The sequence below is a fragment of the Syngnathus leptorhynchus genome, chromosome 8 (assembly GCF_054491065.1).
Source record: "Syngnathus leptorhynchus isolate UIUO chromosome 8, UIUO_Slep, whole genome shotgun sequence".
NCBI classification, from domain to species: domain Eukaryota; kingdom Metazoa; phylum Chordata; class Actinopteri; order Syngnathiformes; family Syngnathidae; genus Syngnathus; species Syngnathus leptorhynchus.
The window spans coordinates 13,628,819-13,654,545 of record NC_141202.1 but is presented as its reverse complement, the minus strand read 5'-3'; the positions used below and the strand labels follow the sequence as shown (position 1 = coordinate 13,654,545).

Sequence of the window (25,727 nt, the reverse complement as noted above, 5' to 3'; positions counted from 1 at the left end):
AACCACGGCGGCCCAGAGTTCCAGCCGCTCGGCTTCACTCTCTCACAAGCCCCGCCTGGAGGTCTCCAGGCCACCCCTGGTACCTCAACTACCGAGGCCAGGCGCTCAACCAAGCCTGCGCAGAGTTCCAGGCGCTCGGATGCGCCCGGACCATCTCCCACACTTAGAAAATATTCGCGGAGTCGGCTGGGACCTCCGGGCGGAGACCGGCATTTTCGTCATTCTGGGCCGACCCGAGAACCGTTGTGGGCGGACGCCAAAGCCACGCAGAGTCGACACCTCTCGACTTCACCAGAGGTGCAGAGTGCAGATTTTCGACACTTAGAAAATAATCCAAAAGTTTTTCATGACCTCCAGGGGGACACCGACATTTTTTGTCATGCGTGGCCGACAGGGGAACCAGCGCGGAGCGGACACTTTAGCTCGGAAGAGCCGGTAGCACTTAGAAAATATTCTTTCTCTTGAGCTCCAGGGGGAGACCGACGTTTATCGTCATGCGTGGCCGACAGGGGAACCAGCGTGGAGCGGACATTTGTTGCTCTGGCATGGCTGTGAGCCCCCCCCCATACTCGTTCTGTGTTTTGGAAATCAGGGTGAAAGGTAATGAGTACACTAACTAGGGGGACCAACTCATTGTACTCTGGCGCACCTAAAGACCAAAGTTGGTACTGCTCCCCTGGTACCTAAAGGCTTACCCCTGGTACCTAAACGCACCCCCCTGGTATCTAAACGCATCACCCCTGGTACCTAAACGCATCACCCCTGGTACCTAAATGCATCACCCCTGGTACCTAAACGCATCACCCCTGGTACCTAAACGCATCACCCCTGGTACCTAAACGCATCACCCCTGGTACCTAAACGCATCACTCCTGGTACCTAAACGACCAGGCCGGCTGTTGCGAGCGATGCCCGAGCAGAGTTCCAGCAGCTCGGTTTGGCATTTTTACCGGGCCCTGGAGGATTTTTCGACTTCCAGCTGGAGGTAGAGAGGCCGATTTTCTGCAATATCAAGCCGGGTGAGAGTTCCAGGCGGCCGGCTAAGCATTTTTACCGGGCCATGGATGAATTTTTGGACTTCCAGCTGGAAGTAGAGAGGCCGAATTTCGGCAATATCAAGCCGACTTAGGCTTCCAGGACCTCGGCTAAGCATTTTTACCCGGCCATGGATGAATTTTTGGACTTCCAGCTGGAAGTAGAGAGGCCGAATTTCGGCAATATCAAGCCGACTTAGGCTTCCAGAACCTCGGCTAAGCATTTTTACCGGGCCATGGAGGAATTTTTGGACTTCCAGCTGGAAGTAAGGAGGCCGAATTTCGGCAATATCAAGCCGACTTAGGCTTCCAGAACCTCGGCTAAGCATTTTTACCGGGCCATGGATGAATTTTTGGACTTCCAGCTGGAAGTAGAGAGGCCGAATTTCGACGAATTGACGCCAACCCAGGCTTCCAGAACCTCGGCCAAGCATTTCTACCGGGCCATGGATGATTTATTGGACTTCCAGCTGGAAGTAGAGAGGCCGAATTTCGACGAATTGACGCCGACCCAGGCTTCCAGAACCTCGGCCAAGCATTTTTACCGGGCCATGGATGAATTTTTGGACTTCCAGCTGGAAGTACCGAGGCCGAATTTCGACGAATTGACGCCGACCCAGGCTTCCAGAACCTTGGCCAAGCATTTTTACCGGGCCATGGTTCTTTTTTTGGACTTCCAGCTGGAAGTACAGAGGCCGAATTTCGACAGATTGACGCCGACCCAGGCTTCCAGAACCTCGGCCAAGCATTTTTACCGGGCCATGGTTCTTTTTTTGGACTTCCAGCTGAAAGGAGCGGCTATTTGGGCAAGATCACGCCGACCTCGGCTTCCAGAACCTCGGCCAAGCACTTTTACCGGGCCCTGGTTCTTTTTTTGGACTTCCAGCTGGAGGTGAGGAGCGGCTTTTTGGGCAAGATCACGCCGACCTAGGCTTCCAGAACCTCGGCCAAGCACTTTTACCGGGCCCTGGTTCTTTTTTTGGACTTCCAGCTGGAGGTGAGGAGCGGCTTTTTGGGCAGGATCACGCCGACCTAGGCTTCCAGAACCTCGGCCAAGCACTTTTACCGGGCCATGGAAGTCCCAGGGGACTTCCAGCTGGAGGTGAGGAGCGGCTTTTTTGGCAAGATCACGCCGACTTAGGCTTTCAGAACCTCGGCTAAGCACTTTTACCGGGCCCATGTTCTTTTTTGGACCTCCAGCTGGAGGTGAGGAGCGGCTTTTTGGGCAAGATCACGCCGACCTAGGCTTCCAGAACCTCGGCCAAGCACTTTTACCGGGCCATGGAAGTCCCAGGGGACTTCCAGCTGGAGCTCAGGGGGGCTTCCATGGTCAAGTGCCAGGCCGGCCCACAGTTCCAGGACCTCGGCCAAGCATTTTTAACGGGCCCTGGAGGATTTCTTTTTTACTTCCAGCTGAGGGGGGCTTCCGTGGTCAAGTGCCAGGCCGGCCCACAGTTCCAGGACCTCGGCCAAGCACTTTTAACGGGCCCTGGAGGATTTTTTTGACTTCCAGCTGGAGGTGAGGAGGGCCATTTTCGGGCAAGATCATGCCGGCCTAGGCTTCCAGGACCTCGGCTAAGCTTTTTCACCGGGCCATGGAAGAAAAAGAAAAGAAAAAAAAATGCAGAAGCCGCAAAGACAACCTTCTCCAGGAACAAGCGGCTTCTTGCCCTGGAACATCATCAGCCCGAGCTCAGGGGGGCTTCCATGGTCAAGTGTCACGCCGGCCTAGGCTTCCAGGACCTGGCAGCCACCCCAGCCAGCGCACTTTGTAAGCACAGCAGCCACCCCAGCCAGCGCACTTTGTGCATTTTTTATGTTGGCATTAATTTCTACCTAAAAGACAGTCTGTTAATTTTCTACCACTCGAGGGGCCTTTTAGCATGCCAAACACCATTCCCCAGCAACATAAGTTCGGCAGGAGCCAAGTGCGCTCGCGTCGATTCTGTGATGGAGTAATGCTTCTCTCTAGCGGACAATCGACGGTAGGTGAAATTTGCACTTGGACGCCTCTTTTCTTTTCCTTCCAGTGAAACTTTGTGAACATTCTACGAGCCGCCGGCTTCCAGAACCTCGGCGAAGCACTTTTACCGGGCCCTGGAACTTTTTTGGCAGCAAGTGCCACCTCCGTGGCTGGATGGATGGATGGATGGATGGACGACGGACGGGCGGACGAACGGACGGACGGACGGACGGACGGATGGATGGAAAAAAGTGCCACCTCTGTGGAGGTATGGAAGTGCCACTTCCGTGGCTGGAGGTATGGAAGTGCCTGCCACCTCCGTGGCTGGAGGTATGGAAGTGCCTGCCACCTCCGTGGCTGGAGGTATGGAAGTGCCACCTCTGTGGAGGTATCGAAGTGCCTGCCACCTCCGTGGCTGGAGGTATGGTATTAGTATGTATTAGTGCGCTTTGTCAGGAATAAACAATTGGTAAATTTGGTCTGATTGATCTACTGGTCTTCTCTTTGACAGAACGAACTCGCAAAATCGTTAGGTGCACCAGTGTGTGGATTGGGACATAGCAACATGTGTTAAGTGTTGATCGCAATTTGGAGTCAGATCAATAGCTAAAATCCGTAGCCTAATAATTTCTTGGTGACCCTGACGTGATGTCAAGAGAAGGGTAATTGACAACTCGTGGTCTGTATTCAAGACACCGGACAGTGTCAGGGACATTGTCTCCTGGTCGGCGAACCGTTTGGAATAAGCGCACAACGTTGAGCTGGTACGACGTCTCCTCAACCCTGAGCTCATCACTGATAAGGTAAGCAGAATGCCTGTTACTATAAGTCGAAATTCTGCAAATTGAAAGAGGAAATTTAAGACGAGACTGTTGATCAGATCAAATAAGGTGTGCAAGAAGTTAAGATACATACGGTGAATAGGTTTAGAACATGTACATGTGTATAACATGTACGGTAAAGTCAGGGACTTACGCATACTAAGGATAGGTCAGGGACCTAGCTTTGTCGTGGCAGACACGAATGCGTTGACGAGCGTATTCAAATAGCTGGGGTTATTTAGAGATCCCCGAGGGGAAGTGAGGCCTCCTCAAAATATATCCGGTGGTAACAGTTCCTCCTGTGAGAGAGGAAGATGATGTTGTGATGCAACAGAGGAAAATGTTAGAGTACGCGAATCAGGACAGTAAAAAAAAGGGCAGGCAGGGAGAGAGAGAGACACGGAGAGAATATAATTTGCCGAGTGGTCAGGGACAGATGATACAAGCAGAGGTGCAGAAAAAATGAATTGATGTGTTTGCTGGTGACCACATCGGGCGGTTAGCACTACGAGCCCATGGTGCTCCGTGATGTGACTGCGATGATGGAAAAGATGCCCCCATTTCACAGAGGAGGCAAGGTGTGGCTGAACAAATTTTTGGCTCTGATGAGTGGGCAGAGCTGTACACTTGGTGACATGCACCAGATGTTGGCGGGAGCATGCTCCCTAGTGCAATTGCAGGCGATTGAGGAAGCAGCAGGCACAGCAAGACTGGGGTGGGAGGTGCCCTTGCCACAAGTAGCAGCGCCCCTGTTTGAAAACATTAAATTGACTTTCCCACAACCCACCGATCTGGCCCCCAATATGTTTCCTTATGATGTGAAAATGTCACCTGCGCAACATTATGTAACGTGTGGAAAGTTGGATTGAAACCACAGGTCGCCATCCGGCTCTCACACACAAGCAGAGGTGCTCTTCCGGACGGCGCTGGGGGATGGACTTCCGCCAGATGTGAAGAAGCAGCTAACGTGACATTCTGGTTTGTGCCGAAGAATGATTTAAACGTCATCTTTTGCATCACTGCAGAATGTTCACTGAGTCACAGGCTAAAGTTGGAAACGAGACAGACGCATTATCCAAACAGTTGTTGAAATTACAGTTGGCAAAAATGCATGGTGAAGCTAAACAGTCTAAATCACAGAAAAAGAAAATGCAAATGTCACAGGCTCCTCACGTGGTGGGGCGCGGAAGGGGCCAGTTCCGTGGCGGATACAGAGGCCGGGGAGGGAGTGCACCGGGGAGGGCAACATACAAACCCCATTTAACCAACGCATGCTTCATCTGCGGCGAAACCGATCACTGGGCAAGAGAATGCCCGCAGTATCGACTGCGCGGAGCCGCCCGCCCAGCCGGAACTTATTCATCCATAAACACTGCCCTTCCTGTATCCTCACTGTCAAAGAAAACAACAACTTTAGTCGGCTTCTCGGGACAACCACGAACTCTGCCTTTTACCAAACCACTTGAAACTGTGATCACCCAGACGGGGTGTAGACTGTGGCACAAAAACATTCCACAGACACTCCGATCAATTTGATGGCGCCCCTACCGACAGAAGCAGAAACTGCAACCATCTACTGGGCCGGGCTGGAGCCAGAGACCCCTGTTGGTGGTGTGTTCTCGACCTACCTGCTGTGGAAGCTCTGGATCTGCTCACTGGCGCCATACCACCCACCTGTTGATCCTTTGCATTGCACTCTATATTATGACCGAAAACGTGATGATGTATATCGGGATTCATTTGAAGAAATTGAAGGGCACATGTGGGATTTAACTTCATCACGCATTTTGATTGGTAAAGAGGGAGTTGCAGCGCAACTGAACTAACATATGAACAAATGCAATGGTTCAAAATGGCAGAGAAAGGGGTGCCACACATTTTGCTGGCTCTTCCCCCTGGACACGAGGCCAGACAATTGGGCTCAATGGTCAAGCAGTTGTTGCAACAGACCGATTGGCGGAAAACTCACATTCCTAATTTGTACTGGTCTGAGTCTCAGAATGCATACCAAATTAAACAACCCATGGCAGACACAGGATTGCTGGAGATGATGATGGTGTCCCGCGGTCCAGTAATCCTGGACGGGGAACACCCAGACTCCTGTTTGCCTCTGTCGCTCTCACATGCCGATCTGTGTGCCGCCCAGGATGCCACGTCCCCGGAACAAAAATCAGTCTGGCTGGCAGCAAAGGCTGTCAAACGATCAGATGGCTTGTGGGTAGGACCCAAAGGCCAGCCCGCTCTTCCGGAAGGAAGGCTAATGGCGGAGGTCCTGTCACAGGCACACACACCTTCCCATGTGGGTCCCCATGCCATGATGATCCATCTCCGAAGTTGGTGGCATCCCAGACTCTCGGACGTGGTCTGGAAATTTGTTGCGGATTGTGAGTCCTGCCAGACATTCAATGCACGTCCTACGTTGAAGCCTAAGCCCGGCCTGTTTCAGCCGACCACGTGGCCGGGAGCAGAGGTGATCATTGATTTCACCGACATGTATACAAGAGGACACAAGGACACATGTGACCTTGTGTAGCGCCTTGTGAGAAGTTATTTGGACAGGCGCAATTTGACACGAGTGACACGTGAGAGCTCTGTCGACGTGCGGCATGTGCGGTGACTCACGTAGGCGGGGACGGAATTGCCGTTCCAGAATCGAGCGTGCGTGATGTAGAGCGGGATGTCGTCGGGGCAGTTGTAGCGCCCCCTGTTGCAGCAACACCAAAACATCTGGCGGCAACAAGAAGACAACATCAACGCAAGGGTCCTCGCTGTCGTCACGTTCGGTCCAATCCCAGCACCTAAAAGCTGCGAGGCTGACGTGCAAAGCACTAGGTCATCGTACTAAAATCAAAGACAAAGTGGTAAAATTCACAGGATAGAACGATCTTTGTTGACTCCCCGGCATTGAAGACCTCCAATTTTTGTTTGAAGGTCTTCAAACCAAGTAAAAGAAAATCATTGCCTACAGTGGAGCTAAGCTAACTGTGCTAGCTCTTGCGCTTACGCAGCAAACAATGTGGATTTTTTCCTGACCTTACCGTCTGACAGTGTACGTCAATCAATAATCATGCCCAAACATGTCCATGATCAAATGAGCCTGCGGCCTTCGCGTTCTGTCAGTGTAAAAAGCAGGACTGAAGAGGATTTGAAATTCGTCAATTCGACAAATACTGGACTGAGTTACTTCCTGACAATGCTGAACAAACTAGATCGAGTGACCCCAATAGCAGACCCAGAAACCACGACCTGGGGTCGACTCGATAAAGATCAGAAATGATGCGCTGACCGTGGCCACCAGCGTGAGAAGAAGGAAGAGCCCAAGGAGCAGAGAGGCCAGAACCAGAAGCCCGATTCCCCAACCGGGAACGACGCCACCCGCTGGAGAAGAACATTTGCTTGTGGTTGCCCACGTGGTGTTAGCAGTCGCCGTTGCAGCAGGTGTCATCTCAAAGGCCGGCATTGTTCCGCTCGTCCCCTTGCCAGTCATGGCGGCACTGCCGTTTGTGGCTGCGAAGTCAGCAAGCGTGGTGTAGACGCGCCAGTCGACACGCTAGTTGGCATTGTCGTCATGTAAACGGCACCCACGATAGAACACACTGCAGACATGTTGAGAAATGCCACAACTCACTCGAGCAGAAGAACAGCTTGTTCCACAAACTTTGACCTCTGGCTGACCTATGATCCCCATGGTTCAGAGCGTTGTTGTCGTCCACTTTCTTGTGCTGTGCGTGCATCTGTGCGTGTTCCTTTTTATAGCACACGTCTGTGCAGAGGCGGTGCCGAGGTGTGGGGCCACACCCTGGGGTGGGGCCACACCCCATCACACCTGCAGAAGCACAGTGCACATTGGATGTAGTTTGTACGCGCACAATGTCCACACTTCACGTGCATGTCACGTGTGTATTGCAACGGATACGCCCTGGAAAACCTACATTCACGTGGCTGCTTGTAGACGCACCCTGTGTGTGGATGGCCTAGGGTTGCACCCCATTAGCCCCTCTGCTCATTGCTCTATGTATATGACAACAGGTTGCAATTTGTACTTTTTATTTATGAATTGATTCTTTGAAGAAAGATCAGTAAAAATCAACATGTCATTTCCATATTGCGAGTGATGACATCACACTGCGGCGATGACGACATCACGGTGGTCATGGAGACATCACGATCAGTTGTAGGCGTCTTTGTCGCTCTGCGATTGGCCGTGCGCTGGATCCAGCGGGAGTGCGGGGTCGAACGTAGGCTGCTCCTCCAGCTGGCCTGCGGACGAAGGGATAGTGGGGGGGATAAAAGGCCGCCAGGGCGTGATGCGTCGTCGCAGGAGCCCGTCGCGTGATCTGACCGACCATTTGACGTGAGCACTTTTGCCAGATGGTTCCAGAAAGAGCAGCTCCTCTGGCGCAGGCCTTGCTTCTGGCTGAGGGTGGGGCTTAGCTCCAGAAAGGTGGGCGGAGCTTCAGAGGACAGTACCGGATGCCAGCGGGGCAGAGAGGTTGCTGGCCATGACGCTGAAGGGTTGGGATTGCTGAGGGCAAAAGAAAAAGCCTCACGTCATGAAATTTGGAGCATGTCTATCTGACAGATCAACTGTCACTCCTTCATGTCGTCATGCAGCCATGTGTTTTGGGGTTTGTCAGGTTGTCCATCTGTTGGTCAGTTTGTAAGTCAGGCAGACACATGGGCAGACAACCTGGCCCACTGTCAATCAGTCTGTCAATGCGCGTGTTTGTCACCCGCTCCTGACGAAGTTGGCCACGTAGCTGATGATGGCCAGCGAGAGGTGCCGGTCGGCAGCAGTGACGCTCGCCGAGGCAGTGGGGCGAAGTTGCGCTCCAAACAGCAGTTGCACGTCTGGCGCCAGCGAGTCCTCGGCCCTGCAAATGGGAAGCGGGCCGGATTAGGACGACTCCAAGCGGCCTTGGGCCGGGCACGCCGCACCTGCTGCCGCTGTCTGGCTGGTGGTACAGGAAGACATTGGCACCGCTCTTTGCGTAGTGGGTGGCCATCCGCAAGCTGGGACAGACCACCAACAAGTCTCTGCAACCAAATGGGCAAGCGATCAGTAACACTCAAGACGCAGTCCACCGGCGCCCGCCCACCTGGTGGCGTTGTCCAAGGCGCGTGAGAAGAGGTTGTATCCGGTGGGGGTGGAGCTATGGTCCAGCGAATAGAACCAAATGGCCGCCTCCTTCAGCAGCGAGCTTCCCGAGGCTCCGCCCAGCGAGCGGCTCAGCACCTGATAAAACGTCGTCTTGCCGCCAGGCAGCGCCACTGCAAAGTCCTGACACCATCCACAATGCAAGGCGTGCGTGACTTTGCGTGTGCGGGCAATCAAATCGGCGTGATGCTTTCCACCACTCATCTATGTGTATGTGTGTTTGCATGCATGCTCATCAATTATTCTGTGTTTGTGTCTTCTCACTCATCTATGTGAGCATGTTCGTATGTGTGTGTGCGCATGCACGTGAATGTCCCACTCCAACATGCTATGACCTCCGACCTTGACGCTTTGCATCCGGGCTATGATCCCGTCATGCTGCGACGTTCCGAGGAGGAGGTCGACTCTGCGCAGGGACGCCGGCTCCCCGGCAGCGGCATCGTCGTCACGGGGCCACGTGGGTGACCAGAACTGGAGTGGCCCACCAGCGACCAGGAGCTACAAAGACAGGAAGTCGCGTGGGCAGGGCTCACCGGGCACTGCATCACGCGGCTTACCTTAGTCTGAGCGGCATTCAGTGCGTGCACGGACGCCGCCCTGAGGCACGCCATCAAGCGGCGGTCATCATCCGTGGTGCAGTCCAGTTCGGTAGCCAGGCGCAACGTCAGCCGTCTGGCGGCCGACGGCGTTTGGAACAACGTCGGAGAGAACAGAGAGCCGCCCTGCACGCCGCACGTTCCATGTCAAGATGACGCACATGCGACAAAAAGCCATGAATAACACACGTGAAGAACAGCATGGGACAATTACGTATAGAAAACCAAGAATGCACAACCAAAAGCCAACAATACACATGCACAGATGCACACGAAGAACGAGGGATGTTTGCTCTCTCTTGTTCTGACCAATAACAGGACTGAGTGGCGATTCCTCCGCTACTACACAGATGGAGCACACACAGCCACAGGCACGTGCTTAGTACTGACCATGAGCAACATGCGATGGAAAAGGGGCGTGCGGCGTAAAAGTAGCAGGCTGACGATGTCGGCGCCATCGCGTTCGGCTCCCACCGTCACTCTGCTCTGGTCTCCGCCCAGTGCTGATATGTGGGCCTTGACCCAGGCCAGGGCCGCCTCCTGATCTGACGCACCCCAGTTGCCGCCCACGTCTGACACACCTGCATACCGAGTTGCATTGTACAAATACGTACACAATGTATTTTTTTTTTTGTGCGTGCTGGCTCGTGCTACAGACCTGTGCTGAGGAAACCGAGAGCCGCTGTCCTGTACGCGGCCGTCACCACTAGCAGGTTTCCGATCGCCGCGAGGGCGGAGCTGTCCAGGATGGCTCGGCTGCTGTCGGTCAATGGGTTGATGAAGAAGACCAGCACCGGGAGGCGCCCCTTCTGACCGAGCATGCACGCAAAGGTCAGCCAGTGTCAAGTTACGTCATTTGCACGTGACTTAAAACGGCGTCGGTCACCATGGCGACAGGCCTGAACACGTTGAGATAGAGGCAGTCCTCGCTGGCGTCCGCTCTGCCCGGTTGGACACAGCTGGACCTGAGGGACGTGCGCACATGCGTCAGCCTCCTTTCACCCGGCTGCCGGGCGCGATCGCACTTACCGCGCTTTGGAGGCATCCCAGGTCCCATTCCAATCGGGGGGCTGTGCGCTTCGGAAGCGTAGCGATCCGATGGGCGGACGGGCATACGGAACGCCGAGGAACTGCAGCACCCGCTTCCTGCCCAAGCCCAGAGCCATTTCCGTGGCGATGCCCCTTAGGGTGCCGTGACCCGCGATGGCCACGCTCGTCTCCGCTGCCGCCGCTAATGATGAGGTGAACGCAAGTAACTGCGACGCGTGCATTCAAAAAACACAAATGGGGCAATATCTCGCACAAAAACAACTGCACACATACACATAGCGCACTTCAAAAGTACCCATAAACGGGACAAATGCACTGCACACACACACACAGGAATAACCCATATGTATATACACAACACCATAAAAACAAACATCAAAAAACAGACGTGAACATAGACACACACACACACAAATGTGAAAAATTATAGCGCATCATTTGCTACACACATACACAAAACAAAATAATCATTTAGAACACACTGTGAACAGCTGACCTCTCCTCAGGTACACCTGGGGGGCGGGCTCTCGGACCATCAGCCGGCAGGTGAAGGCGGGGCTTTCCAAGCCAGGGGCGGAGCTTAGGGCGCACACAGTGGTGTCGGGGTAAAGGACGCAGCGGGTGCCCGACTCCCACTCGGCCAATGACACGGCAGTGCAAGACTTTGCCTCCTGGCAGGCTGCAAAGGGAAGCATGCGCACAAGAAGTGGCGTGACCTCACCGCTGTCATGTGACGCACAACTCGAGTTGCCTCCCAAATCACTTTCATGTCCACGATGCAAAATTGAGAGAATTGTTTGGGAGTATTGGATTGGACTGTCAACTCCGCCCAGTGATTGGCGAGGCCAGGTTACCATGGAGACACCAATCCCTGGTTCGAAGAGGATCAGCAGCGATGTCGCGGCTGATGTGTATGACATCGTAAGAAGGTGAGGACGCGTCCAGCACAAGCGCCGAGTCGGGCAGCAGACTCCACTGCTCCGTGGACACTGATGGACGGCAAGAAGCCACAAGTGCATTTAGAACAATCCATCAATCAATAGCACTAAATAGTAGTACTTGCAAGTAAGATTGTACTAGTGTCACCACTCGACTAAGCGGCAGCCAGCCACTTGCTAACTGACCGACTGGTGAGCACTTTAGAGCGGCACCCGAGCGGCTAGCGAGCTGTGGCTTCTGTGGCTCACCGTTGTTTTGCACAGCCGGCAGATGGAAGGCAGGACACAAGGCCGGAGACGACATCCACCGGTTGACTGAAATCACACGCGAGGCTTAGGCACTCTGTTTGCATGTCAGGTGTGTGCATCCCTTACCAGGTTTTTGGTACCAGCCAAAAGGTTGTGGCCACGCACGGACCTCGCCGGCTTTACAATCGGCCACGCTCCAAGAGGTCTGTCGCTCTTCCGCACACGTTTGAATCCCGAGACTGAGCAGAATCACGCACGTAATACCCGACCCACCTGTACACACGCAGGAAATTCACTTGTGTTACACGTGTGTGTGTGTGTGTGTGTGTGTGTTGTGTTGCCTGTTGTGTTCCACGTGTTCCATGTTATGGAGCTGTTATGCGTGTCTTACTCCTCAAGTGCTGTCTTTGTTGCATTCTTGTCACACGCATATGTGACGTGCATGCTTGTGTATGCGTGTGTGTGTACCCGCATGTTCCATTGACTGTTGCGCGCGTTGAATGCGTGTGCGTTCACTTATTACAAGTGTGGTTCACACACCATATGCTGCTTACATATCCGTTTGTGTGTCTTTTCGTGTCTCCGTTCCAAACGAACTGCTTTGACTGGCGTCATGCGACTTCATTTTGCTCCACTTTGTACACGAACAGTCAAGAAAGATGAGCTGAGTTGTGTGAGCGTCTTGTGCGTGTTACGCGGGCATTGCATTTGTGTTGCATGCGTGTTACATTTTTGTCTCGTGCATGTTCAGGATGCGTGATGTGTTACATTTCATTTTGTGTTGCGTGCACGTAGTACCTTTTGCTAGGTTTTTGTTTCCATTTGTAACGTGTCTTTTATACGTGTACGTTTTATGTTTTAGTCACGTGTGTAATGTTTCAAATGTGTGCGCTACCATCTTTGGAATCTGCGACGAAGCCAAAACCACGGCAACAGGCATCCTCATCACAACGACGCTCACAATCCATGAACCTACAAACATGCGTTACATGTGAAATGTGCGCGTGAGCCTGCGCCTGTGTGAGCGAGCACATTACCCTTGGGGCAGCGGCGTGTTTGCATTCACGTTAACTCGAGCGCGCACTGAGTAAGAGACCATTTTCCTGAAAGAAACTCGCTCATAGAAGCTCTTCACCGGACCCTTCAGATCCTCTACACGCACAAACACATAAGCAAACAAATGCACACAGAGCTGCGGTGACATGACATCATGCTTGACACATGACACCCGTACCCTTCTTGCTGAAGGTGTTTTTTGGCTTTCTGGGAAGCACTGGGTGACAGGGGAGTCTGAGTGGCGTGTCATAGGCACCGCAAACACGACTGTCTGGAAACAGGAAGCAGCTGAAGAAATCTGTCGAGTCTGTGTCGTTCAGCTCGGCCAGCGAGCAGCTGGGCTCGCCGTCGCAGCCTAAAACAAAAACATTTGCGTGTGAGAGAGCGAGAGTTGAGAGTGAGAGTGAGAAAGAGAGAAAGACAAAGACAGACAGAGACAGAGACAGAGACAGAGACAGAGAGAGAGAGAGAGAGAGAGAGAGAGAGAGAGAGAGAGAGAGAGAGTGAAACGCACGTGTGAGACACCACAGCAAAGCATGTTGGGAAGTGAAGACCTTCTTGTTGAGCAGGAAAGACAGTACAGGAAGGGACCTCTGAGTGTTCACCAACACATCATCTTCAGACAGCGACGTGAACTTGTTCTGCACTGAAACTGCACATGCCATCACACACACGTTATACACAAACATTCGCCCGCATCACACACACACACACACGCACGCACGCACACACACACACACACACACACACAAAAGAAGTTGATGGTCCCAACCATCTAGAGTCGGTGTCAAATCTCTGCTGACCGCACAGGAAGTAGCATCTGATTGGTTTGCTGAAAGAAGAAAGGTCACGTGACTTCATGTCGTTCTTACATGATGCAAGGCCAACGTGGCTAGTGCTCTACCAGCTCTCAGGTAGATGGCCTGGAAGTCTACGATGGATGCCTGGTAATCCTTGTTGTCCGTGTTGGAGGCAGGAAGCGCTGACACAGCTGGTGACAACACATCATACTTACCTGCATGTGTCTGTTTGGTTTGCAGGGTGTTGTTATTCCTTACTGATGGTAAATTTCTGTCCTCCAAAGTCAAACAGGAAGTTGCGCCGCTGTTTGTTGTATGTGAGCCCCGCCCTGCAAATGCGATTGGCGGCGCTCTGGCCAATCACGTCCCAGTCCCCTTGGCGGCACATCAAGACTGATGGCGCTCTCAGCCAACCGCAGAGCACAGAACCTGAGGGGTTGGGGCAGAAGACCTCAGAGGGACGTTACGTGGCCGTGGGAACGTACAGCCGCTTGACAACTTCATGACCACACAAGCGTATCACAGCAACACAACAACGGAAAGTTGCGCAACAACACGAGCACAAGACAAACACACAATAATGACACAAGAGGAGCACAAGCAAGATGTCCTACCGCCGTTCAGGCTGTTGCGATTGAGGATGAAGCCGTGGCAACAGTTGTCCCGGTGACAGCTGAGCTCACAGAAACGATGGGCGTCGGCTAGGGACGTGTCTGTGAATACCAATGTGCGAAACACGCCGGACTCCGCCTTTGCCATGGATGACCTCAAAAAGCCAGGAGTAGACTCTGCCCCTAAAAGACATCTGAGCGTCTTAACATGCAAACACATGCATAGACGTGGTGGCTGGTTGCCATGGTCACTTACCTATCTTCCTGACAATCAGCATATCGGAGGCCTTGCCCCTCACCCTCACCAAGCACCGCAACCGTCCAAAGAGCTCAGCCTGACTGTTACCCAGAAACCCTTTCACCTACACACAGGCACATGCACAGTCAGTGTTAGGCGTCGAAGAGCATGTGTGTGGATGAGTACCTGGTCAGAAACGTTACAACGTGTGTTCAGAGGGTGTGTGCTGTACATGACGCAGTGGCCACCGGCCAGCGCCACGTGGTGACAGGATGGCTCCATAGCACACGCTGAGGGACAAACACAAAACAACCACACGACATACACAACAGATGTTATTCGGACAAACAGTGTGTGTGCTTGCCAGTGTTACCTTGAGGACACTGTCTGAAGTCCAAGGTCATGCGCTGCAGGACATCCGTGTCTTCAGCTTCGAAGATGACCTCTGATTTGGGGACACGCTGAAACTTTCTGAGGACTACACTCCAAAAAAAAAAAAAACACGCACACTCACACACACGCACACACAAACACACAGCCTGTGCTATGTGTAAATAAGAAAGTAAATCGTCACTGATTACTTAAAATGTTTTTATTAGGATTAACCCCTTGAGGTGTATCACCTCGTTTTCGAGCGGGTCCCAGGTAAAAATAAAGAACAAGGTTTAGGAAAAAATGGAGGAAATTCCTGATTGCTTGACTTTTGTTTGTCACCTGAGCAGTCATCATCAGTGAGGGACGTGTTAGTCCTGGTCCAGTCAAGCTCCGACCCCTCGCTGTTAAAGCAGCGCCACGTGGCAGAAAGGAGGTCAGACTGAGCGGGCAGGAAGTCACCGATCTCAGTGCAGCGAAGGCCCCGCCTCTGACAGTCGGTCAAACCTACACGTACGCACGCAAACACACACACGCAAACAATGAGGCCTTGTACGATGCAGTCGTTTGTGCGGATGATCGACAGCTCACAGTGATTGATGGAGAAGGCTCCGGGAGAGGAGGAGCCTCTTGGACATCGCTCGCACACGTCCTGCCCTTCCGTGTCTTGATAGGTCCCCTCAGGACACAGAAGACACGTGCTTTCGGCGGAGTAGCTGCCGGCAGGGCAAAGGACTACGCACAAAGACGACATCAGTGGGTAGTGTCACGGTTGCCCTGATTCGAAATGGGTCACGCAATGATGTCATCGAGCAGCTCACCACAGCCTTCATGGTCGTCGCTGAGTCGGTAACCGTGGGAACAGCCCACTCGCGGCGGCGTCAAGGATACCAGCTGAGGTCGTGAAGTGATGTTGCTATGCTGAATCAGTAGACGCTCAAAACGCTCCAGGAGACGCGAGACGTTGAGGAACGTCACTGGTGCACCGGAAAACGTGGCATGGCATCCCAAGCAATGACATCACGCGCTCTCAACACACACCTCGACTCACCAACGTCGTAAAGGGTGGGCAGTTCGGAGGTCGGGAGATCCGACATGTGGGCATTCCAGGTGACCGTCATGCTCCAGGATGTGTCGCCGTGACAACGCACACGCAACGCAGAGTTGCCGCACACAGACACGCTGCGCCCTGATGCTGGGAGCTATGTGTTTACACATAAATTTGCCATTATTCGCTGTCGCTGTCATATTTGCGTGCGTGTGAGTGACTTGACCTGAGCTGAGCAGAGCCCCCCGCTGGTCATGTCACGTAACAGCTGCAAGTGTATCACTCGAGGGTTTTGACACGCCGCCACCAACGACCAATTATGAGACGCCCACACACGTTGCGGAGGCATACTCACTACACACCCGCGCACATGGACGTGCACACACACACCCACATACACACACACACACACACACACACACATGAATGAATACTACATGCGTGCAAGGAAAGTTTTGGTAAACCTGGTCAGGTGGAAAAATTGTACTCTGGCAGGCTCCAGGCAGAGGTCGGAGGTCGCCCTCCCACCGATGACCAAGCGTGTCACAAGTGAATCTGCGAACGGGAAGTGCGACGTGATACCCGCGGTGACACACCAGGTCACAGCCTTGGCGGCCATTTTGCACAGGGCCGCACACAAGGGTTCCGTGAGCGATGGCGGTGGCAGGACAACCGTTAGGACCTGGAGGACACAAGGTCACAAGATTCCCGTTGTGTACAATCGCTAAGCTAAGCTAGAACAAGGTTTCAGTTGGCAAAATGCTAACTGCACACTAGCACATTTTTGTTACTTCCTTGCTTCATTAATTACTGTCATGTCCGCTAGGTGACTCTGGGCTCAAACTGTACTTTGACTCATTCACCACAAAGCGAATGAGGTGCTACCACGTGAGTTAATCATTTCCCAAGATGTCACCAGACGGAGCACTCAATTCATTTAGCACAATGCTAATTACGTAAATAACACTAACAAAGAACAACCCGTCGGCTAGCGCGAAACTTCAGCTCAGGAAGCACTTACGCTCACAAGACGGCATGCCACCCGTTACTCGGAGTTTCCGGGTCCCCGACACTTCCAGTCCGTCCTCAGACACGCACCAACAGGAGGTGACGTCGCACTGAAGAGGGATGAAGGTGCCATCGGGGTGACACAGGAGACCCTGAAGCTCACACCAGCCAGGACCTTTACACACCATGCAAACATATGTTCAACATATACAGTGGAGCCTTGGTTTTCAACCACAATCAGTTCCTGAAGCCTGTTCGAGAGTTGAATCGTTCGAATTCCAAATCACGTTTTCCCATTACACATAATGAAATTTTTTTTTATCCGATCCAAGGAAAAAAAAAAAACACCCGCCTTTTTTAAGCTTTTCTTCATTTGCGCAATTTTTGTCCGATCGCGCCAGTCCAGCGCACCGCCGAATGCGACTGTAGCGCGTCGCCGACCGCGCAACTGTAACGCGCGGATCGCATTATTGTGACAGAGCCGTCGCTGAAATTTAGAAAATATTTTTTAAGTCCTGATGTACTTTCCAAAATTTAAGTGGACCGCAGTGGCAGGGAGTTTGATTTTGTCTGATCCCACAACTGCAGCGCACCGCCTAATGCGCAACTGCACCCCGCTCGTCGCATTATTGTGACAAAGCTGTCGCTAAAACTTAGAAGATATTTTTAAAGTCCTAATGGACTTTCCAAAATTTAAGTGGACCTCAGTGCGCAGGGAGCTTAATTTGGTCCGATCGCGCAACCGCAGCGTGCCGGGCGCTCACTGTTGCATTAGGAGCGTTTTTGTGTTTTATAGGATGGCTTTACTGCTTGCTTCCTTTGGAGGCATGATTAGAGTTGATGCAATCCTCAGAGTAACGAGAATGTAATAACGAACGGAGTCAGTTGGCATGCGGGTCCTCTCGGCTCATCTCGCAAGGTTCGACAACCAAATTCCGTCCGACATCCGAAGCAAAAAAATCTAGAATTTTCTGTTCGAATACCGATTTGTTTGAGAACCGGGACTGTGTGTGTATGTGTGTGCGAGTGCGTGTGCGTGTGTATGCATACAGGTGAGTTGTCCGTCAGGACCCAGGATGGCATTCCGCAGGGTCTCTCCGCTCACAGGGTGGACGCACCAACCTGCTGCGCCCTCTGTCTGCAGCACGGAGAAGCGACCGTCCTACGCGGAGTCACACAAACACTTTGTCACAAGGCCAATTGGCGTTATCACCGCGTGAGGTGACAATGTGCACGTGTGGATGCAAGCGTGCGTGTGTGCGCGTGCTTACTCCGTCACACTGTGGGTGGTATCCCGAGGCATTCGTTGTGATATCAGAGGCTTTCAGCCAACCAGAAAGCAGCGAGTGACTCTGAGCTCTCTGACAGCGCGTGAGACCTACAAAGCACACACATACACGCGCGCACGTATCCTTCTTGTGTGCGCAGGTGTGAGTGCGTTTGTGTATCCCCACTTACATCTGACCAGGGGAAATGAGCGGCTGCTCAGAGATTCCGGAACATAGTCGCCATCTTCATCGACACACCAACACTGACCTGAACACAGACACACATGCAGTCAGTCGGCTGAGTTGAGTGCAAGGGCGAGCGTGTGAGGGTGACACCCACCTGTGCTGTGGTAGCACTGCGTAGGCTGCCATTCCCCGTTGTTGTCGCACTGCGGACTGAACGGCTGATAGGCGAAACGTCCCACAGCCCGCAACATCTGCACGGCTGGAAAGCATACCGCAGCCAAATTTGTAATGGATCAGAATATTCGGCGCTCAACACCACATATGGAAACACGCAGCCCGTGTCGGGTCTGACCGCAGCATTAGTATCACTGGACTCCAACTCACCCCCCAGCTAACCTTTAGCAGTCTGGACTGATCACTGGTTCATGTCAAGACATATACAAACAAAAGACTGGACACCAACGCTGTAAAAAACAAGCTACGAACAAGCATTCACACCTACGGACAATTTCTTGGTCTTCGATGAAGCCAACGAGTTTTTGGAATTGGCCCAGCCACTCTCTGACTGGTGGCGGGTGTGCTGGCACCTATCCCAGCAAGAACACCCTTGACAGGTTGCAATCCAGTTCAGTCACAGGACACAAACAAAAGACTCACACCTAAGGGTCCAGTCACAGGACACAAACAAAAATCTCACATTTAAGGACGATTTGGAACGCGCAATCAACCTAACGCGCAGGTGGTTGGAATGAAAAACGAGCTTGAAAGCTGACAACTGCGAGACGAAGGCGTTAACCACTAGGTCACCCCAGACTGATCCCAATCCTTGCTTGAAATGTCACTTTGAAAGTGATTTGATGAAAATGCCAATCAGGCTGGCAAGTGCAGGAGAGCGGGACTCACTGGAGTAGGTGGCCAGTCGCAGCGCAGCTTTGGAGCGGCTCAGCAGCCAATCGGACAATGGCAGCGCCTCCGGGATCAGAGGTAAACCTTCGGCCAATAGGGAGGCGTATTCAGTGGCGATGTGGGAGGAGTTAGAGAGAGCAACCGCCTTGCTGACTTCCTGTTCAAAGGTCGCCACTTCCTGTAATGCCCTGAAGCACTGGCCTGCGCGTTAGTGGGACAGGAACTCAACAATACATTCAAAACAATCATAAGAATCGTTTGCATTTTGGTTTTCTGACCTGAGGAGGAGTGATGATTCTCAGGGCTCATGTCTGCACCTGAAAGAGGAAGCGCGGGCAGATGAGGAACAAGGACAGGGAGGAGGAAGGGGTGCAAGAAGAGGTCAGGATGAACGAAGAACAGGATTGTGAGAAAAAAGGGAGCAAGAAGTAGTGGAAGACAGGAGGGCAAAATGGAGGAGAGAGAAAGAGAAGGAGAAAAAAAGGAAAAGGAGAAAAAAGGAGAAGAAGAAAAAGTTGAAGCTGGCAAAACGTGTCTGGTGAGGTTACAGGCCAGGTGGGCGCCCGGTGAGGGCGCAGCCGTCAGCACTCCTTGTTGGTCCACGCAGAAGCACCCTGAGCGTCCGCACTGCAAAGTCAGGAAGCGTCCGTCCCGCGAGCACGCCGGAACGTGGATGTCGGCCCCCGCCGCCATCTTGTCTCTCATGCGCAGGGCAGCCGCCCTCTCGCTCTCGCAGCGCGACGGACACCGAGGCCGGACGCCGCGTACTCGTGTTCCATCGATCTTTCGGCCTCGGGTGGTCACGCACCAGCACTCTCCGCCCTGACACTGAACCTCCTGGAAGGAGCCGTCGGCCGCGCAGCTCGGGACAAAGACGGCCGCCGCCGCAGCGCCTTCAGGGCTGCCGGTGGCGGCGCAGGAATGCAAAATTGGTGTCAGCGCCTACAAGAAGGCAGCAGCCGGTGTCAGTGAAGGTGACCGTGACCACATTCTGTTGGTTAGCACTCGTTGAACGAATGCACTTGCCATGACATTGACATCGACACCTCCCGTAATTCTGTCTAGCGACTGAGCCAAGTGTCCGCACCAGGGGTAAGCAAATCCGCTCCTGCCTGTTTGAAGTTCCCCTCTTCTGACACGCCTGATTCAAATGATCAGGATTGATCATTTGAAAAGAGGGCAGGTGGGCGGCTCTTGATTTTTTACCCACGGGCTACTCAAAAGGCACACCACAAGGATGCATCCTCAGACCCATTCACTTTAAATGAAGCTAACCCCTCGTTATGGCTGCACTTCTGCTGTGTGTCGGAACTTTGTGTCTTGAATTTAGCCTTAGCATTGGCATGAGAATGATTAGCTAGCATTAGCATGAATACGTATATCACATTTAGCGTGAACAGTACCGTTGGCATTTAGTGCACTGGCAAAGGCATTTAGTATTTGCATTAGCATATATAATTAAATTCAACATTTAACATAATTTTAGCATCAATGCTAAAATAAGATCACCATTTTCATTCCACATTCCAGTGGTCTGTCACGTTTGGGTCTCGTGCACATACCTGACGAAGGGAGGCGGATCCTGAACTACTCATCAGGATGAGTCTGACACCGGCCAGAAAGTCCTGGTCCTCCAAGGCACGGCTCACAGCAAGGACTAGATTCTGATGTCGTGATGGGCCGGAGGCGGGATCCACGCGTAAGCTCCCCTGCGTTCCCACAGCACCGCTGAGATTAAAGCTGGCCGCGTTTCTCAGGAACTTCCCGCCAAACAGAAACTCCTGTAGACGGTGAGCGGGGGCGCCGGCTAGAGCCTCCAAAGCCCTGCCCACCGAGGGGAAAAGACCATGCAAGACGTCCACCATGACGGACAGGAAGGACAGGGGATCCGGCTCCATCGGAAGGAGAGCTTCTATCGCTCGCAGGAAGATTTGGCAGGAAGCAGAGTCTCCCGATGACGAGGGTGCGGGAATATGAGATTCCAGAGGTCCCGAAAACAAGCGAGACAGCGACACACGACGAAGCGAGATGCAGTCCTCAGATGCAACACCACCTTTACAGACAACCACATCATCAAGAAGCAGTATTGTCATCAGACATTTTCAGCACATTTCCATCGGTAGACAAACAAGTGACTGGCCCTTGTCAGGGTACATTTAGCAAGGAGAACAACAGCTCACATCTGCCAACTCTTATTGTTGGACGAAGGTAACATACTAAGGTGATTTGCCAAAACGCAACGCTTGCTTGGATGTCAAGATAGCCCAGATCTGGCTTGGGATTCTAGCAGGTCTTAAGGTCCCGTTCACATCTCACCGCATTGCAGAAAGTCGCCGTGCTGCCGTGTCCCAGGAACTTCGGCCCCCGTGGGGTCCACGCACCAACACTGCCCCCCCTGCTGGCACTGCTTGGAGGCGAAGGCCCCTCCCTCCAGGCAGGACGGCACATAAACAGCCAACGTTGCCTTAGCCGCCCTCCGCTCCTCCTCGCACGCCGAAGGACCTGCCGGATCAAAGCGTTGCTCAGAAAGCGACCGGACCGATGAAACATTATCCCGTGGATAAACAGACGCAGACCACTGTGCCTGGGCCATTACTGGGCTGATCAAGTCAGTCAAAAGCATTTTCCTGATGTTGAAGAAAACGTTTGAGCATTTACTTCAACTTTACTCGAGGAATTAAAAATGCGCGGCATTGTGTCCTTTTCACTTATTGTGCTTTTGCTTCCTAGTTTTTGTACCCGTCGGTATGACAAACGTGCTTGTCGCAGTTCCATCAGCTCATCCTTTCTGTCCAACTTACATCGGAATTGTCCGCTGACGGTGAGGTGAACTCCCAACATTCTCCTCTGAAAAACTTTGAAAACCGTCGACTCGGCAAACGTGCGAGCGACGCCGACATCGGAAAAGGCAGAATCGTACACGTCGGACGGCAGCAGCTCCACACCTGCATCACAACATGGGCAACCTTCATGTCTTCATTGCGGAAGCGGTGTAAACACGGGTTACCTGTGTCGGCCATCTCACGCCCCCTGCTGTCGGAGCAGAAGCAGTAGGCAGAAACCAGCGGGAAGGCCTCCCGGAAAGATTTGAATGTGGAAAAGGCTTCTGGGAATCTGCCACAAACCGGTGAGGAAGAGAACAATTGACATAGCCATTACAATTGGCTGACAAAACAAACACATGATTTGCATGAGATGAGTGCATGCTTGGCGTGTGCGTTACGTGTTGAAGGCATGCAACATGTCCAGCTCTCGCCTGTCAGTCATGTTGACGAATTGACACTGGACGGGAAGGAAGTTGCCGTCTTCGGAACACTGTGGTGGCGAAGACCAAGATGATGAAGACGATGAAGAGGGCGACGACGAGACGGCATTGTGAAGGAGACGACGAGAGAGTGCCGAGCAGGTGCTGGGACCTACGAAGGGTCAAAAGTGGGAGTGTCTTTGTGGGAGTTTGTGGGAACGGGCCTCCTCATGCATGCACGCACACACACATACACACACACACACACACACACACACACAAAATGCGCGTGTAAATATGCTCGTGCCTGTGCCTGTGTGCGTTTGCGCATGTACATACAGCTGTGTGGTGTCCCCGGCTGCCTGGTCCCGTACAACTCCATGCCGTCCTGGTCCACACACCAACACTGCCCCCCACTGGATTCACACTGCACCGGCACGAAGTGACCCGATGGCGAGCATCGTGAGGACGACTGAAGATGGCACGGCGACACGCCTGAAGCCAAGGTACAACGCTCAGCCTCGGCTGCCATCGAGTGGCTCATCATTCGACGGCCCGTTGGTCTTACACTGCGGAGCGGAGCCGTTGCTTCGAGTTGCTGCCACCTCCCGTCCTTCACCGTCAACGCACCAACACTCTCGGCCCAGCCCACTGCACTGTACGGGCCTACACGCAGACACATGCATGTGAGTAACTCATGGAAATAAAGGACGGAAATTGTGTAAAATGTTGTGGCATATCATGGCCGACGACTGGAATGCAAACGACCCGAATTTAAAGCGTGTGTATTGTCCTGGCGAATTATTGAAGGTGAAGGTAGAAAAGTGTGGGCATTAGCAGAAGCTCCCAAGTCAGCCAATAAATTACCTGAAGCGTCCACCTTCAGTGCATTGCGGCCGGCGATCGGGTCGGTGGGGCGCGGCCCTGGCTGCCTCGCATGGCGTCACGCTCGAGTCCAGCTGATACTCTGAACAGCAACAGCACGACGTGGTCACATAAATGTTAGCAGAAAAGGCGACAGCGCCTCGAGTCGCTGCTATTATTGGCCTTTTTTTGTGGTCATGAACTTTACAAGAAAAAAGTCCCCTCTGCCGTTGTGATTTCAGGCAGCATTTCAAACCACGACAGCATCGCTCAGACTGCCGTCAGAGAACGAGCCTGCTCGTGTCGCCTCCCTTTGTCGTCTTCCTTTGATGCCACCTGCACCGTTCTCGAGTGGGGAAAATACTTTCACAACTCAGAACTGAGCTGAGAAACTCTGCCTGTGTCCTTGTTCTGTTAAAAAAGTCAAGCGTTGGGGCACGTGAGGCTCACCTGAAGGCCGGGCGCAGAGCATGGGCGGGACGCACACAAGCAGTGCCAAGGCCACGGCCAGCAGTCTTCCCATGGCGGTCATCTCGGTGGCCTGAACTGACGACTGTTCTGCCGCTTTTAAGGCGTCTGGAGTGCTGATTCAGCAACCTCGTGCACCCGTCCCAGCGGCACCGAGAGCCGCCGCTCAGCGGCGTGACGTCTCGCCATTGGATGAGAGGCTTGGAGGGCAAGCTTGTGACGGGGTGAGGGCTCTTGATGAAGCGTTCCGGAGGGGAGGGCGTGCAATCTGTTTGCTTAGGCCAGGGGTGTCCAAATATTTTGCAAGGAGGGCCAGATTTGATAAAGTGAAGGGGCCCGGCGGCCAATTGTTTTTCCGGACATGTTTTAACTACAAACATTTCATGCAAATACACACTGTTATAAAAATTAAAAAAAATCATTGTCCCAATTGTTTTTATTTTTTTAAATGACAACCAAATATAAGCCAGTCAGGCAGATGTGGAAAAACTCTAAAAACACAAATTCCGCCTTTCATTCGTATCTGAACCCTGCGAGCATTTTGACGTCTCATAGACGTCTATCCATCCATTTTCTGAACCGCTTTGTCCCCACGGGGGTCGCGGGCGTGCTGGAGTCTATCGAAGCCGTCATGAGTCGCCCGCAGGACCGTTCCAAAATTAGCTCAAATAGCGGCACTTGTCAGTGAGCTGCATCTATTTATTTTACAGTCAAACATCGGTTTCCGAACGTCCCGGTTCTCTAACAGATCGGAATTTGAACAAAAAATTCGAGATTTTTTTTGCTCCGGTTGCTGAACAAAATTTGGAGGTCGAACCTCGCGAGATGAGCCGGTAGGACCCGAGAAAACCTGACCGCGCGGCCCGGATGCCGACTGACTCCGTAGTTATTGTATTTTCGTTACTTTGATTGTATAAACCCCTAATCATGCCTCCAAAGAAAGCAAGTGGGAGCACTAAAGCCATCTTAAAACACAAAGCAATGCGACAGTGAGCGCCCGGCGCGCTGGAGTTGCGCGATCGGACAAAATTAAGCTCCCTGCGCATGTAGGTCCACTTAAAATATTCTGGAAAGTACATCAGGACTTAAAAAAATATTTTCTAAAGTTCAGCGACGGCTCCGTCACAATAATGCGACCAGCGCGGTGCAGTTGCGCGGTGGGTGACGCGCTACGCTTGCGCGTTCGGCTGTGCGATGCAGTTGCGCAATCGGACAAAAATGCGCAAATGAGAAAATGCTTTTAAAAAAAGGCGTTTTTTTTAGTTTTGGAACGGACACTTTTTTTTTCCCATTATTTGTAATGGGAAAAATAGATTCGGAATTCGACCGATTCGCTTCTCGAACGGACTGTGGTCGAAAAACCGAGGTTTGACTGTATTTTTGCTATTCTTATCAAAATCACACTTACATGTGAACGGAAAATGACAATAATAACACATGGTGAAAGCTAAATTGAGTAAATTGGCTAGTTCAGAAGAGTGTCAAACTGGTAGCCCTTTGCCTTAATCAGTACCCTGGAAGTAGCTCTCGGTTTAAGAAAGGTTGGTGACCCCTGGCATAGACTCTATGCTATAGATGTCGTTTAGACGTCTTAGACGTCTAGTTTTTTAGACGTTTATTGAGTAGACGTTCGAATGATGGCTAATAGCTATTAGCGCGATTAGCGCTAATTTCGCTAATAGCTAGTGATCATTTAAACATCTAGATGTCTATTTAATATTGAGGTTCTCTTAGTGGCACTACTGAATCAAGAAAATGGTGCAATGCAAAGAAATTGTCCAGCACGTGCCCGGCGAGCATTTAGATGTCTAATAGACGTCTATTAGACGTCTATATGCTACCTAGACGT

The 25,727-nt window shown here is 52.4% G+C and overlaps 1 protein-coding gene across 3 annotated transcripts; it reads right to left on the bottom strand.

Moving 5' to 3' along the window:
- Positions 1-7,275: 7,275 nt before the first annotated feature.
- Positions 7,276-23,994, bottom strand: tg (thyroglobulin). Of its 3 annotated transcripts, XM_085918802.1 has the most exons (51): positions 23,861-23,994; positions 23,414-23,513; positions 23,115-23,212; positions 22,886-23,041; positions 22,526-22,718; positions 22,310-22,416; positions 22,104-22,247; positions 21,619-21,804; positions 20,865-21,355; positions 19,851-20,244; positions 19,581-19,619; positions 19,300-19,503; positions 18,551-18,655; positions 18,401-18,478; positions 18,214-18,320; positions 17,993-18,104; positions 16,956-17,117; positions 16,422-16,616; positions 16,161-16,288; positions 15,938-16,088; positions 15,708-15,863; positions 15,478-15,621; positions 15,229-15,393; positions 14,888-14,992; positions 14,701-14,804; positions 14,533-14,638; positions 14,280-14,459; positions 13,924-14,094; positions 13,770-13,856; positions 13,638-13,697; positions 13,380-13,517; positions 13,044-13,220; positions 12,847-12,961; positions 12,705-12,781; positions 11,936-12,082; positions 11,810-11,875; positions 11,477-11,611; positions 11,119-11,301; positions 10,602-10,803; positions 10,459-10,537; positions 10,231-10,381; positions 9,963-10,153; positions 9,534-9,698; positions 9,319-9,474; positions 8,918-9,099; positions 8,757-8,855; positions 8,552-8,692; positions 8,165-8,343; positions 7,751-8,078; positions 7,494-7,644; positions 7,276-7,414 (listed from the first exon to the last, which is right to left on the bottom strand). In XM_085918802.1, the coding sequence occupies exons 1-49, from the start codon at positions 23,940-23,942 to the stop codon at positions 7,987-7,989; spliced, it is 7,185 nt and encodes a 2,394-aa protein (XP_085774928.1). In that variant the 5' UTR covers positions 23,943-23,994; the 3' UTR covers positions 7,276-7,414; positions 7,494-7,644; positions 7,751-7,986. The 3 variants fall into 3 exon arrangements, with proteins under 3 accessions (XP_085774928.1, XP_085774926.1, XP_085774927.1); XM_085918800.1 differs by having other exon boundaries at positions 19,581-20,244; XM_085918801.1 differs by having other exon boundaries at positions 10,231-10,378; positions 19,581-20,244.
- Positions 23,995-25,727: the final 1,733 nt, after the last annotated feature.

Coding starts and splice junctions, on each gene's coding strand:
- tg (XM_085918800.1), bottom strand. CDS start 23,942: ATGACCGCCATGGGAAGACTGCTGGCCGTGGCCTTGGCACTGCTTGTG. Junction 18,321..18,400: donor CTCATTTCCCCTGGTCAGAT/GTAAGTGGGGAT, acceptor TGTGCTTTGTAG/GTCTCACGCGCTGTCAGAGA. Junction 11,876..11,935: donor TGGCTGGTACCAAAAACCTG/GTAAGGGATGCA, acceptor GTGTGATTTCAG/TCAACCGGTGGATGTCGTCT.